This window comes from Nuphar pumila, chromosome 12 (assembly GCF_984573655.1).
Source record: "Nuphar pumila chromosome 12, dmNupPumi1.hap1.1, whole genome shotgun sequence".
NCBI lineage: Eukaryota > Viridiplantae > Streptophyta > Magnoliopsida > Nymphaeales > Nymphaeaceae > Nuphar > Nuphar pumila.
The window spans coordinates 38,464,806-38,481,192 of record NC_143260.1 but is presented as its reverse complement, the minus strand read 5'-3'; the positions used below and the strand labels follow the sequence as shown (position 1 = coordinate 38,481,192).

The 16,387-nt window shown below is 40.2% G+C and overlaps 1 protein-coding gene across 1 annotated transcript; it reads left to right on the top strand.

Moving 5' to 3' along the window:
- The first annotated feature begins 576 nt into the window (after positions 1–576).
- LOC149820765 (blue-light photoreceptor PHR2-like) lies at positions 577–16,038 on the top strand. The gene is made up of 4 exons (XM_089983365.1): positions 577–1,698; positions 15,070–15,293; positions 15,425–15,517; positions 15,682–16,038. Exons 1-4 carry the CDS (start codon positions 685–687, stop codon positions 15,758–15,760), a joined length of 1,410 nt encoding a protein of 469 aa, XP_089839491.1. The 5' UTR covers positions 577–684; the 3' UTR covers positions 15,761–16,038.
- Positions 16,039–16,387: the final 349 nt, after the last annotated feature.

The following is a 16,387-nucleotide window of genomic DNA, read 5'->3' as shown; positions in this document are numbered from 1 at the left end:
TGCTTTTCCACGTAAACAGTCCACTTTCCGTGACACACAAACGCACCCTAAGAGGTTCTCTTGCCCAAGCCAATTCATCTACATCCGGGTCCTTTAGAATGGCATCTAGGTCATGCTCCATAAAGAGCTAAACTGAGTCAAGCTCAAATCCATCGATACCCCTACTACTGAGTATTCTTGTCAGGTACTCGATACAATCCTGACCCATTGACAGGTAGTAGCCTCCATACTTTACCAGGTTTTCAAACTGAGGGTCCGAAAACTGTCCACTGAAAAGCAGGGAGAAAAAATGTACGGAATCAATGTTGGGCAGAGAATAGGGATGGCAGTAGACCGGGGTAAAACTGGGTTCTGCCCCGCCTTGCCTCCTTTGGATCAGGGATGGACATGAAACGGGGATGGAGGTTAAAATCAAAACTCATGCTAGTATAGAGGCGGGGATGGACTTACTTTTTTCTCTGTTCCCTTCTGGATCCCTGCTCCGCCCCGAGCATAAAGGGGGAGAGAGTGAGGAGCAACACCTTCTGATCCACCTGACCTTTCTCTTTTTGTGGTTGATATAAACGCTACACCCCCAACCCCTCACTCTCCCCCCCCCCCACACCCCCCACTAAACCCCAACCCCTAACTCTCCCCCCCCACACCCCCCACCCCTCCAAAACCTTCCTCCCCACAACAGGAGAGATGAAGGAAATTCTTAAAGAGAAATGTGTTGACACCTCCTCTTCAATCCTCATGGATCAGGAAGAAACCACCCTCTCCCCACCAGAAGAGCAGCAAGACCGCCATGACCAAAACCCATCAACCATTCTCCCATTTGGCTCCTTATCCCTCTCCCTCTCTTCACATTTCTCCCTCCCCAAGACCACCAACTTCACTCTCTCCCCATCAACCGCCTCCTTCTTTTCAGTCGCTCCCAACCTCTCCATCAAGTCTTTCCTCACCTCCTCCGCCTTCTTCAACCCTTCCCCAAGCCCTTTCCGGCGCAATTACGCCCCTAAATCCGCCTTCTCGGCGTCGACCATCGCGAAACCGCTCCGCCACCTGCCCGGCAACTCCGACAGCTCCCCCGGCGGCGTCTACGGCCGGAGGACGGCCATCGTCTGGTTCAGGAATGACCTCCGGGTCCACGACAACGAGGCGCTGAGCTCCGCGGACTCAGAGTCCCTCTCGCTCCTCCCCGTCTACGTCTTCGACCCGCGCGACTACGGGAAGTCGGCGTCCGGCTTCGACAGGACCGGCCCTTACCGCGCGACGTTCCTCATCCAGGCCGTCGCCGACCTCCGGCAGAGCCTCAAGAAGCGCGGGTCCAATCTCGTGGTCAGGATCGGGAGGCCGGAGAAGGTTCTGGCGGAGCTCGCGAGGAACTCCGGCGCGGACGCGCTGTTCGCGCACCGGGAGGTGGCGCACGCAGAGGTGAAGACAGAGGCGACCGTGGAGGCGGCGTTGGCGGAGGAAGGGTTGGAGACTAAGTGGTTCTGGGGAAGCACATTGATCCATCTGGATGACCTCCCGTTCAAATTGGAGGAAATGCCGGCTAATTATGGCGGTTTTACGGATAAGGTGAAGGGGATGAAGGTGAGGAAGACGATCGAGGCGGCCTATAGGCTGAAGGGATTCCCTGCTTCGAGCGAGGAGATCGAGCTCGGGCGCATTCCCACACTATCCGATTTGGGCCTCAGCCCAGTTACAGCTCAGGTTTTCCCTCGACCTTCATCCCCTTAAAGATTTGATCAATTTTGATTCCTTCTCCTTCGTGGGTTCTGGAAATCCTGTAGTTGTTTCTTATATTGGTGTGAACTTGGTTGGTTTAGATTGCACTTAGTCTCAATTTGGCACCCTTAAATCTGTGGAACAATTTCTACTTTTTTCATTCCGTCGATTCATGTATGAAAGCTAAAAGAAATTATTCACACCAAGGATATAATCAAAATTTTGACTGTGGAAAAGTGAAATAGCCTCCTTCTATGAGATTTAGCTTGCTACCTATGAGTTTAGAGAAATAGCTTTTGGTTAGAAGGTTCCTCTTTTCAATGCCTTCCCTTCAACCTTCTAGTAGCATGTACTATTTTTTCATTTTTTGATTGGCAAGCTGGGGTTAGGGAGACCACCGACCAATTTACAAGGAACTCATTTAGTATGAATTACGTTTGGGAACCATTCAGGAGGTTTGTCTTTCCAAATGAGATCCTCCTGACATATATCCAGCCTCATAAGACAATAAGGAACATAATTATGTTCAGCAGGTACATAACTACAATGAAAATCCCTGAACATGCTAAATATGTCCCTAGCACAAAGACACGACCACTGTGAAGAGTTCCCCCAATCAACCAAGCAGCTGTAGTCCATCACCAAGTCCCAGGTAGACGATTCTAACATAACCCATGAGTTTTAGGGAATTAACGACAATTAAGAAGAGAAAACTGTGATTGACATTGTGGAGACGGAGACACCCATAACACTAAGGAACCGCTGTTTGTACTATCAACTGTATTTAAGCTATTTCGTTCTTACATCCTTATTTATAGGACAATCTTGTTTCACAATCTGTTAAAACCATCATGTATTACTTTTGAAAATAAATGTTGAATTTGCTTTGAGAATTTCCAGTTTCTCATGATACCTGCCTTATATTGTTTACCTTTATTTAATATATCAGTTTGTGCATCCTCTTTGGCTGCATAAATTTCAATACATGCGAGGCTGCAAGCTTTCTTTAATAAGGTGCTTTTGTGAGCTACATGCCACTTAGATTTAACCAGATTGTTGCTTGCATTACTTTCGGGAAATGGTCCACGGATGGTAGAATTATTTGTGGCATATGTGGGGTTTTTCTCCTATTCATCTAGAGTGAGATCAAAAGGTTGAACTATGCCTATGGATATCAGTACAGTGTATGTTTTCCCTCTTCAGAGTTGCCTTCATTTGTTTTCCCCTTGTCAGATTGCCTAATAGCAAGTCCATGTTGAAAAGTTGGTTATTCTTCTAGCTTTTTCTATGAGATTTTGGGGCCACAAGAATCCGAATTTTTGTGGGCTGACTGTTAAAATGTAAAACTGTACATATATATATAATATTATTATATATATAAATATATTTTTCATTTCTTTCTTTCCTGTAACTTTTTTCCTTTATTTTTATTTTTTGTCTTTATGTCATCTAGTTCAGTTTGAACTAGAATGACTGTTGCTACTAGAATGATTGTTGCTAGTCAAGTCCTGTCCGCCGTTGGACTGTGTCCAACAGCTCTATTGAGTCCTCTTTCAGCTATGTATATAAAGGGTTGCAGCCCCTCTTGAATTCTATTCCAATGCTTCTTAAGCAATTGGTTTTTCATATCAATAAAGAATACCTTTTTATTTTTATTTTGTTTCCAGTTATACCCTTTTTAAGGGTTATGCTTTAGTGTCATTCATGACACTTTTCATTGTGAATCTAAGCTCGTGTTTCGAAGATCCCTATTTCATTTCATGGTATCAGAGCCGCGGAAGTACTAGATCTTGAGGAAAAGCTGCCTCAGTTTCCGTGCCTGTTTGCAAAAGTGTTCGCCACTTGAAGAGAAGTGTTTTATCACTTCATTGAGGAAAATTTCACATCTTGTTGTATTGTATTTTCTTCTTTTTTTTCATTTCTCTTCTCGTTTCTCTTCTATCCCTATTCCTTTTCTCCTTGTAATCAATGGATGACAATGATAAAGTCACCATCATGCCTATGAAACTAAGCGATACGAATTATGTAACATGGGCTTCAATCATGAAGTACCATATATGGGGAAAAGGCCTGTGGGGGATTGTAGATGGTTCTGATTTGGAACCTAAGCTATCTCTTACTAAATAGGAGGGAGATAAAGAGGTCTCTCTATCGAAAGAATTGAAAATCCAGGCTCTTGCCTCATACGAGAAGAAATGGAAAGAATGGAGAATATCTCATGCGAAGATAATGTCATGGTTTATCAATAGCGTTGACATTAAAAAATGCTCAAGTCTTGCCAAATTTGATCATGCCGATAAGGCATGGGAATGCCTTAAGAATATGTATTCCCTTAAAGATATTGCACACGTGTGCAACCTCCAAGAAAAAGTTTGAATGATAACACAAGGAGACAAAACTATTCGTGAATATTATAATGGGTTGTTCGAACTTTTTAAGAACTTTCCCTTTTAGAACCAAAGTGGCATTGTGCCGAAGACATCGAGCTTCGTCAGAAACAACTCGATGCTGAACATTTTTACCAGTTTATCACTGGATTAAAGCCGGAATTTGAAACCACTAAATCGTCCCTCTTTCGCCGGAAAAAAATTTCTTCTATTGTTGAAACTATTGAAAAGTTAACAATGAAAGAAAATAGTCTTCGGAAAGATTCTTTAAAAATTGAAGATGATTCTGTTTTAGTCGTGTCTAGATCAGGGAATCATGTTCGATCATATAGGCCTCCTCACTTTAACCGACAAAATGGTGACCTAAGTCACAGGGATCCGGCTAGCAGGGTGCCGCACCCGCGTCGACGCGACTCGACGCGGGTGCGATCAACTTGACCCTGGGTGCGTTAACCGCACCCAAAGTCATTTCGGTCCATTTTTTGGATTTTTTTTTTTAAATTGCCTTGTGAAATGGGCTGCGAAATTTAAAAAAAAATCTTGGGGGGGGGGAGCACTGCAAGGGAAAAAACTATGAATCAAGCTCTACAACTCATCATGGACCCTCTGAAGTCAGTTCATCTGTTTACGCTACGTATTGTGGTTTGTCATAAGGTGGAAGAGTTGGGATGACCTGAACATCCAATGGTCATTAACGAAGCAGTGATCGATCCTACTGGCGCGATAGTTAGGACCAACTTGCTTGTTATGCCAAGTAAAACAGGAAGACCCATAATCAATCTCTATCAGTCCTGCTAAGTCTATGAAATCATTGAATTCATTGGCACCCATATGATAGGTAGTCAAATCCCAACATTTAGAAATATGTTTGGTAACCTTTTGATCACTAATGAGCAATCATGGATCCGGGACCTGCACAAGGGGGAACCTCGAGACCCCCCTTCTATCTATATATATATATATATATATATATATATATATATATATATATATATATATATATATATATATATATATATATATATATATATATTACATTTTTGCCACTACCGCACCCCCGCACCCAAGGTTTTTGAAAGTGCCGCACTCCCGCATCCGCACCCATGTGTGATAGATGGTGACTATGATAAGAAGAAAGTTATTTGTCATCACTGTCATGAACCGGGACATTACAGGCCACAATGTCCCAAACTTAAGGAGCTGAGAGAAAAAAGAGCTGCAATTGCTGAATCAGAGCCTAAAGATCATGATGCACCAGGTTCCCTGACCCAACTAATGGAGATTCTTCAGCCTCTCATCAAAGGTGCCTCTTCCTCATCTGAAGCTTCAACCGGCACATCAACCTCATCTTTTTCTGATCCAGGTAAAATTTCTTGGCTCCTTGACTCTGGTGCATCTTTTCATATGACCTCAAATAATCAAAGTCTATCCAAATGTGTTAAAAATAAAACAAGTGTATCAAAGGTCTTTACTACTGATGAGACTTCTCTTGAAATAGAAGGAATAGGAAATTTTGAAAAAAATTATAAAACAAAGAAATTTTCTATTCCAGAAATTAGACGTGTTCCCAAATTAAATTTAAATCTTTTATCTGTATCTCAAATTTCTGATTATGTGTAATATTTCCTTTTCTTCTCATGGTTGTTGGGTATAGGATCGCCAGTCAGGCAAGCTGATTGGGGAAGGCCATAGAGAAGGACTCTATTATATGGATTTTTTGGAAATGTCGAATAAAGCTTTTTGTTATAATATTCAGAAAATAGAGTTGGAACTGTGGCATAAGAGACTTGGTCACCCACATATAGCCAAAATCCAACATTTTTCAAATCTAGGAAAATTTTGTAACTCAGAATCATTTGATTGTAAAGATTGTATTCTCGGCAAAATGAAAAGATTACTATTTTAGAACAGAACCTTTTTCTCTTCAAGACCACTTGAATTAATGCACTCGGATGTTTGGGATCCTGCACCAATAATTTCTAAAGGAGGATTTGTTTACTATGTTATTTTTGTCGATGATTTCTCCTGACATACGTGGATTTACTTTCTCAAACATAAGTCTAAAGTATTTTCATACTTTCAAACTTTTCATAGTATGGTTAAAAACAAGTTTCAAAGTGATATTGCTATTTTTCGCACAGATTCAGGGGGAGAGTTTTTATTTGCATGACATCACACATCAAAAATCTTGTCCTTATACACCTCAACAAAATGGACTGGCGGAACGAAAACATCGCCATATTATAGAAACCACTAGGACTTTATTATCAGATTTTATAACATACCATGCGATCTGCAGGAAACAGAGAGAGGGAGAGAGAGAGAGAGAGAGAACTCAATGGCTGGGGCGGCTCACTATACACGACCACCAAGCCCTAACCATGTTATATAAAACAACAAGTATACAACTATCCTTGTAATATCAGAGATATTACAAGGATGCCATTAATGAAAGTAAACAGCATGTGTTTCATTAACATACCATGCGTATGGATCTTGATCCAGATCCATACGCAAGTTATATTTTAACACCCTCCCTCAAGTTGTACGTGATTTTGGATCATGTACAACTTGCTCTTCAATAGCCAAAATTGACGTCCTGTTAACCCCTTGGTAAACAAGTCTGCCACTTGATCTTCTGTTCGAACATGACGTAGTTCTATCTCCTTCATCTCGACTTTCTGCCGTATGAAATGTTGATCAATCTCAATGTGCTTCGTTCTGCTATTCTGGATAGGATTACATGCAATGTTTATTGCGCTTTGATTGTCACATAGAAGAAAAGATCGAATAATTGTCTCCCCAAGATCACTCAATAAGTGTCTAATCCATGTGGCTTCTGCCGTGCCTGCAGCCATCGATCTGTATTCAGCCTTTGTACTCGATCGTGCCACTGCCTTTTGTTTTCTGCTGCTCCAGGACACTAAATTGTGTCCAATATATGCACAATATCCAGAGACAGATCGTCTCTCATCTGGATCCCCTGCCCAATCTGCGTCTGTATAAGTGATGAGTTCATGTCCTCTATGCAAATTATCGTTCTTGCGATAAACAAGTCCGTCTCCTATAGTTCCTTTTAAATAACGTAGAATGCGCTTCACAGCTTCCATATGACCCTCCGTTGGAGCATGCATAAACTGGGATACCTGATTGACAGCATAAACTATATCAGGTCTGGTAAAGGTCAAGTACTGTAACATTCCCACGAGACTTCTATACATTGTAGGGTTGACACAAAGATGACCATCTTCAGAGCTCAGCCTTTGATGTAATACACTAGGAGTACTGACTGGTTTGCAATTCGTCATCCCGGCTCTTTCCAGAAGATCAAGAGTGTATTTTTGTTGCATGAGTGTCAATGTGTCTTGTTGTCTGTCAACTTCCACACCAAGAAAGTACCTCAACTCCCCTAAATCTTTCATTTTGAAAGTTTTCATTAAAAACTGCTTCACGTCTTGCACATGATTATCTGAACTCCCAGTGATCACAATGTCATCAACATATATAAGAAGAAGTATAACAATGTCTGCCTTTTGGCAAATAAAGAGTGAATGATCCAGAGAGCATCTTCTAAAACCATAACTCTGAATTTGCATAGAGAAACTTTCAAACCAGGAACGGGACGCCTGTTTCAACCCATACAGAGATTTCCTCAGTTTGCACACCCAGGCAGTAGGGTCTATCTCGGCATAACCAGGAGGTTGCTCCATATACACTTCTTCCTTTAAAATTCCATGCAAAAATGCATTTTTAACATCCATCTGGCTAAGGCTCCAACCTCGATCGACTGCTAGAGATATGATGACACGAATAGTACCCATTTTGACTGCCGGACTAAAAGTTTCATCGTAGTCTTCACCATATTGTTGTGTGAATCCTCGAGCAACAAGTCGTGCCTTATATCTGTCAATGCTTCCTTCAGGCTTATACTTGGTTTTATAAACCCATTTTGAGCCAACTACATTCTTTCCTTCTGGCCGAGGGACTATTTCCCAAGTCTGGCATTCATGAAGGGCTTCCATTTCTTCATTCATAGCTTCAGTCCAATGACAAGATTGAAGAGCTTAGTTAAAACAAGTGGGTTCAGCCTGTTTTGTGAGCTGAGACATAAACAACTGGAAATCAAGAGAGAAGGTCTCATAACTTACCCATCGTTGAATAGGATGCTTAATGCGTGACGGCCTTTGAGCCGGATCATTGGCGATGCTTTCCATATTCCTCGGCTCTGTATTTTTGTCCCGTCTAGTGTATACCTGCCCAGAGAAGCGTTCTACTGGGGGTGTCTCAACTGGCGATGATTCAACATGTATTTGTGAGTCATTCAACTCCCTACTCAAGCCGAAGGAAGGACAATTTGTCTGACATGTTTCTCCTGTATTAGCAAAAAGATTTGCGCTCATCCATGGATTATATACTTCTAATTCTCGAGATGGCACCGCTGCAGAGTCGTTGGCCTGAAAATTTCGTTCGTCAAAAACAACATTTCTAGAAGTCCTAATACGTTTTGTAGTAGGATCATAGCATCGATAACCTTTGTATTCATCTGCATACCCAACAAATCTGCACTTGACAGCCTTGTCCTGAAACTTATTTCGCAGAGATGAATCAATATGTACATAACATACACAACCAAAAACACGCAGCTCATCGTAAGAGGGATGTTGCCCGAATAAAGTATAATAGGGAGATTTACGATCCAAAAGTGCCATAGGAAGACGATTTATGATATGAACAGATGTGTGAAAAACTTCTGTCCAGAGACTAACAGGCACATTGCTATCATGTAACATGCTCATCGCGCTCTCAACAATATGTCTGTGTTTCCGCTCTGCAACCCCATTTTGTTGAGGAGTATGAGGGCAAGAAACCTGTTGACTTATTCCTTTATCCCGAAGAAAGGCAATAAAATCGTTCGACGAATACTCTCCTCCACCATCACATTGTAAATGCACAATATCACAAGCAAACTTTGTTTTGACCATCGAATGGAATTCCCGAAATATTTGAAAAACTTCATGCTTGTGTTTTAAGAAATATATCCAAGTATAACGGGAATAGGAATCAATAAGGATAACATAGTAACGACTGCCAGAAAGAGAAGGAATAGGTGCGGGTCCCCAAACATCAGAACAAATAATCTCAAATGGCTTTGAAGCTCTTTTATTTATAATATGAAAAGGAAGAACATGACTTTTGCAGAGTTCGCATGAGGAACATTTATGATTATTATCAGAAAATGAGCATAAACTAGACTCTGGAAGGAGACCATCAGATACAAGGTTTTCAACGAAACCTCGATTACAATGTCCCAAACGACTATGCCAAATATCTGGCTTATTACAATGAGATGAATTAAAAACTGCCAATGAAGGAAAAAACAAAGACTCTGAAGGCGAAGACACTAAAGAATGCTTGGACGACTTCGACTGGAGAACTGGGACTGAAGACGAAGACATTGAAGGAATCTCCTTGAAGACGTACATGTTTCCTTGTCGCTCCCCCTTAGCGAACGTCTCCTTCGTTCGTAGATCCTTAACATAAACAGAAGAGGGAGTAAATTCGACAGAAGAATTCATATCGTCAACAAGTTTAGCTACAGAAACAATGTTCTTTTTAATATTAGGAGCAAGAAGGACATTGGACAAGTGAAGTGAGGACTTTGACATAGGGATATGTGCATTGCCAGTATGACTAATGGAGTGATAAGTTCCATCTCCCGTAACTATACTACCTTTTTCAAAATAAGGCAATAAGTGAGATAACTTACCCGCATTACCCGTAACATGCGTGGCGGCACCTGAATCAACATACCATTCGCCTTGTTCATTTTGCTTGATCGTCATCTGTGACAATGCTGATAACAAAAGTTGTTGCACATCTGTGGATGACCCTTTTGTGTCCACAACAGTAGTGGATTTATTTTCAATTTTGTTTAATTTTCCTCTATTCTGTAGATTGAACCAACAATCAGCTTTCACATGTCCTCTTTTGTTACATAAGAAACAAGTGGGTACTCTCCTCTGATTCCCTGTGTTAAAACCCCCTGAGATATTAGGTGTAGGCAAGATACCCCGTCCTCCCTGCCCAAAACGTCCGCAGCCTCTGCCTCCTTGATGCCCTCCATTCCATCGTCCAAAACCTACAGAAGTGTCCATGGCCAAAACTGAATGAGGACGAGCTGATTCATGTCCTTCTGCCCTTTGCTTCATAATCATCTCATGCTGGAGAAGTTTCGCTTGGAGGTCGTCAAAAGTGGGCAAGTGAGGAAGACATGATAAAGTTGTAGTAAACATGTCAAAATCAGGACCCAATCCATTGAGGAGTTGTTGAACTTTATCTTTATCTGCAATAGCACTTCCAACAACAGCCAATTGATCAGTAATACTCTTCAAGCGGCCTATGTATTCCATGACTGTCATGGAGCCTTTCTTCAAACTTTGAAATTCATTTTTTAAGAACATAACTCAGGATTCTGATATCTGAGAGTAAGTCTGTGACAGCTTACTCCACAGATCCGCCGCAGTGCAATCATCTGAAATAGTAACCAACACTTCTTGAGAGAGTGTTGACGTAATATAAGCCACTAAAGACTGATCCCGCTTCCTCCAAACTGTATACTCTGGATTCTTAATGAAAATGGTAATTGTGTCACCTTTCTCATCCTTGGTTTCCTGCAAAAGAAGCCGTGGTGGTATAGGAACTAAACCATCCAAATGTTCATCGAGATCCTGACTCTGTATAAAAGGAAGGATTTGCCTTTTCCACGTCAAAAAATTAGAATGAGTAAGTTTTTCTGTAACAAGTTGACTCAAGAAATTGGCAGAGGGACCGGATGATGAAGACGAAGAGTAATCCATATCAGTAGAATAATGAATAAGCAAACAAGATGAATGAAAAGAAATAAACAGATTTGAGATCACTTAATCAATCAGAAAGCTGTAATAAGGCAGATACTTGTACGACCAAAAAAAAAAACTTGTGGAATGAAGGAACACTAAAACAGCACAAAGAACACTAAAACAACAATGAAGGAAGGAAAGAAAACTTGTGGAATCAAAACTGGTTTGAAATAAAAAGGGAAACAGTAGTCGATGATGTGTTAAAAAAAAAAAAATGGGAACCAACACAGATGATAGAGTAACAGAAAAGAGAAAACTTAGGATGAACGGAAGATGATCGATGGGCACGCTGAAGGAGGAACACGCTGCTGTTGTTCCAGAGATTTCAGAAGAGGGAGATACGCTGCTGCTGTTTCAGAAGAGGGAGACACTCCTCTACGCTGAAGGAGGAACACGTTGCTGCTGTTCCAGAGATTTCAGAAGAGGGAGATACGCTGCTGCTGTTTCAGAAATTTCAGAAGAGGGAGATATGCTGCTGCTGTTTCAGAACTTCTTCACGCACAGGGAGTTCTGCTGTTCACGCTGACCCCATCTCGATGAACACGCTGAAAGAGGATACATTGTTTCAGAAGATTCTTCACGCACAGGATGGCCTGTGCTTTGATATCATATCAGATTTTATAACATACCATGCGATCTGCAGGAAACAGGGCGAGAGAGAGAGAGGGAGAGAGAGAGAGAGAGAGAGAGAGAGAGAGAGAGAGAGAACTCAATGGCTGGGGCGGCTCACTATACACGACCACCAAGCCCTAACCATGTTATATAAAATAGCAATTATACAACTATCCTTGTAATATCAGAGATATTACAAGGATGCCATTAATGAAAGTAAACAACATGTGTTTCATTAACATACCATGCGTATGGATCTGGATCCAGATCCATACGCAAGTTATATTTTAACATTTATTAATAGCAAATCAAGTCCCGAAAGAGTTTTGGGCAAAAGCTGCCTTAACGGTCACCTATCTCATTAATAGGATGCCATCTTCTTCGTTACAAAATATCTCTCTATTGAAAAACTTATGAACATTTCTCCAGACTATTTTAGACTAAGATTATTTGGGTGCAAATGTTTCATATTTACTGACAAAAATGATAAACTTTCCCCTCGTGCAATTCCCTGTGCTTTTTTAGGATATGCTGAAAATCAGAAAGGTTATAGATGTTTTGACTTAAAATAAATAGACTATATGTGTCTAGAAATGTTTCATTTCTTAAAAAAGAGAGCTTTTTTTATTTTAGAAAATTAAAAGACGCCACTGAGTACTCCTTTTTGCTATATCTAACATCAACATTTGATAAATATGACCTTGAGTGTAACTTTGATGATGATCAAAGAATTATTGATCTTAATCATAATGTTGAAAATGAAGAAGTTCGTAGGGATACTAGTATTCAATATTTCAGGCGACAAGAGTCTAATCCTCCATGTGCACTTGAAAAATGTTCTAACATTCCAACTAAACAATCATCCCGAGTCTAGAGGCCTCTAGGAAAGTTTGTATCATACGAGTCCTTCTCACCCACATATAGGGCAGTTATTGCATTAAGAATCATCCACATATTTTCAAGCAAAAAATGATATCAAATGGACAGAAGCCATGAAAGCTGAATTAAATGCACTTGAAAAGGCTTCTACATGGACTATTCAAGATCTTCTTCCAGGGAAGAAAACTATAGGATGTCGATGGGTTTATAAAATTAAAACCAAGAGTGATGGTACTCTTGAAAGATATAAAACCCGATTAGTAGCCAAAGGTTATGCCCAAGAATATGGGATTGATTATGAAGAAACCTTTGCTTCAGTGGCTCATATGACAAATGTCTGAATCTTAATTGCCTTAGCTTCTGTAAAAAAATGGTATATTTTTCAAATGGATGTCAAAAATGTCTTTTTAAATAGAAAGCTAGTTGAAGAAGTATACATGGAACCCCCTCCTGGTCTAAGTATTCCTAAGAGTAAAGTCTTTCGCTTAGAAAAAGCTCTTTATGGACTTAAACAAGCACTGAAAGCTTGGTATGATAGGTTTAGTCGTGTTATGATTTATATTGGTTTTCAATTCTGTTTAACTGACACTGCTTTGTTTATTAAGAATTCTGATGCAGGGATCATTGTGCTTCTTCTCTATGTAGATGATATGATCATCACCGAAAGCGATAAATAGAGAGTTGAAACGATCAAAACACTTCTTAAATCTTATTTTGAAATGACTGATTTAGGCCTGTTGAGATATTTTTTAGGCATTGAAGTTGCTTATTCTTCTGGAGGATATTTATTATCTCAGACTAAATTTGCTTTTGATATTGTTTCCAGGTTTGGTATTACTGATGATAAGAAAGTCGACACTCCAGAAGTTGCTAATGTTAAAATGAAAATTGATGATGGAGAACTTCTTGCAGACCCTACTCCTTACAGACATCCTGTCGGGGCACTTTCCTATCTATCCATTGTCAGACCAGATATAACACATGTTCACACAACAAGTCAATTTCAACATGCTCCTACTTCTGTTCATATGGGATCAGTCATGCGTATTATCAGATACATCAAGTCCTCTCTTTCACGAGGACTTTTCTTATCTTTCTCCTCTTTTCTTGATTTAATTGCATATACTGATGATGCTGATTGAGGAGGTGATCTCAATAACAGACACTGAACCACTGGTTTTTGTGTTTTTTTAGGAGAATCATTGATCTCGTGGAGGTGTAAAAAGCAGTAGAAGTTATCTCTCTCATCCACCGAAGCTGAATACAGAGTCATGGCAACCACGACCATAGAAGTAGTTTGGCTCTGCCGACTGCTTGCTGACATGGGAGTTGAAGCAACAAAGGCTTCACAAATGTGCTGTGACAACAAAAGTGCGATCTACGTTGTCAGTAACAAAACATTCCACAAACGCACCAAGCACATCAAAATAGATTGTCACTACGTCAGAGAGGAATATCTACACGGGATAATTGATCTGCCATATGTCACTTCAGAATATCAGTTAGCAGACTTCTTTACAAAGCGTCTTGCTGCTCTTCGATTTTACTTTCTCTTAAACAAACTTTCGCTCATTGTACCGTAAGTTTGAGGAGGAGTGTTAAAATGTAAAAGTGTACATATATATAATAATAATATTATATATATAAATATATTTTTCATTTCTTTCTTTTCTATAACTTTTTTTCTTTATTTTTATTTTTTGTCTTTATGTCATCTAGTTCAGTTTGAACTAGAATGACTGTTGCTAGTCAAGTCCTATCTAGACTTGACTAGGGACACAGTCCAACGGTTCTATTTAGAGCCGTTGTACTGTGTCCAACAGCTCTATTGAGCCCTCCTCTTTCAGCTGTGTATATAAAGGGCTGCAGCCCCTCTTGTATTCTATTTCAATGTTTATTAAGCAATTGTTTTTTCATATCAATAAAGAATACCTTTTTATTTTTATTTTGTTTTCAGTTATACCCTTTTTAAGGGTTATGCTTTAGTGTCATTCATGACACTTTCCATTGTGAATCTAAACTCGTGTTTCGAAAATCCCTATTTCATTTCACTGACTACCACTAGGCCATCTTACTGCAGGCATTATTGTTGGAATGCATGAGCAATGCGGATGAGGTTGGAAGAGTTTCTGATCTTTTGAACATGGTTTAGGCGTCTTGTGCAAATTGGAGGACTAATGTTTATCTGGTGGCTAATTACCTGAAGTTTCATTCCTTCATGCCTCATTCAACACACAACAATAGGTTTTTGGGTTGCTTGGTTAGCTTTACCCGTGTTAACCCTAAAATTTTTGTTTTGGTTTGTGGAAATTACTATTTTTTTTCTTCGCATACAATCTTGTTAATAGAATGAATTAGGTGATGGTCACATCATAAAGTGAGAAGAATTCGAATCATTCAGCTGGCTCATTAATTATTGATCATGTAGAACTAAAGCACAGTTGCACAAAGAGTTAAGTATCATGCCTCTGCATTTTATTTCAGTTAATGCTTATTTGTCCTGGACGATTGTAACTGAAAATGCATTTTGAATCATGGGCTTTGCTTAGCAACTTCTCAACATCTTTCATTTTGCCCAGGGCGGGATGCCTGCAGCCAATGCCTCTCTTGTAGGAGGTGAAACTGAGGCATTGCTAAAGCTGAAGAAGTTTGCTGCAGAAAGCCAGGCACAACCTGCTGGCAAGGATGGCTTGAAAGAGAACATATACGGTGCTAATTTCTCATGCAAAATATCACCATGGTTAGCTGTGGGTTGTCTCTCTCCACGCTACATATTCAACGATGTAAACAAGAATTCCATGAGGTGCGGATGCCTGCCTTTCATCTGTGCAATGTTTCCTTTTAAACATGTGAAAGCTATGAGCCCTAAGGTTGGTTTTTCATATTGTATGGGTTTGATGAGGCACTTCTAACATCTGTTCTTTTCTTTGCCAGCATGGTAAGCGCCACCTTGAAAAATGGTGCTAGCTCAGCAGATAATGGAACAAACTGGCTCATGTTTGAGCTGTTATGGAGGGATTTCTTCAGGTGCATTTGAAATTACAGATATTTCATTTGTTCACTTGATTCATTCTGATTAATCAACAAATTTGATATATCTCTAATAAGATTCAATAGGTATGGTTTCAGTCACAGAATCAAGCTTGTTTCCATGAATATTTTATCTGAGTCATTTGTGTGGCTGGTTTCAGATTCATCACCAGGAAGTACAGTGTTGCCAAGACTCTCACTGCAACTCCTGTTACGTCCTGCGTGGGTGCTCTTGCATAAAATCACCAGAAATCTTCAAGAAAAGGGTTTACAGACTGTGTTCTGATTCAGTTTACACCAAGTTTTTTTGGCACAAAAAGGCTTAATGTGGCTATTTTTAGGTGCAGTTGCTCCCTATCTCTGGAGAGTGTGTTGTGTTTGTTCTCATCTTCTCTGTTTTCAGAAATAGTCTGTATAAGAACTTGCTATCAAGTAAAAGTTCTTTGCTCTGTTACATTCAGTCATCTGGCAACCAGATCAAATGCAAGGAAGCTACAATAATGGAATCTTTTATGTTACCTAATCACATCACATTGCCTTAATTATACTTTTTGCTTCAAGGGTTGCTTTTTAAGTCTGAGAAAACAATGTGATCACTGAACATGGTCACACAGATTGGTGTAGATGGTGGAATATAAGAAGCTAGGATACAACACGATCCCCACTCATAGACGTTGACCACCTGGGCATGTTTAAGTTTGGAGATCCTTGAAAGTTGGAAGTTTGAAGGGGCCAGTTGTGCCTGTTGGAACAAAGGCTCCGTTTGGGAGTCATGCATTGGTATGGAAACACCATTTCCATATGTTGCCAAAAGGTGGTGTTGCCAAAGTGTGGTGTTGAGGATAGAGTTGACAAAAGCATTTTTTT

Coding starts and splice junctions, on each gene's coding strand:
- LOC149820765 (XM_089983365.1), top strand. CDS start 685: ATGAAGGAAATTCTTAAAGAGAAATGTGTTGACACCTCCTCTTCAATC. Junction 1,699..15,069: donor TCAGCCCAGTTACAGCTCAG/GTTTTCCCTCGA, acceptor CATTTTGCCCAG/GGCGGGATGCCTGCAGCCAA. Junction 15,294..15,424: donor GTAAACAAGAATTCCATGAG/GTGCGGATGCCT, acceptor TTTCTTTGCCAG/CATGGTAAGCGCCACCTTGA.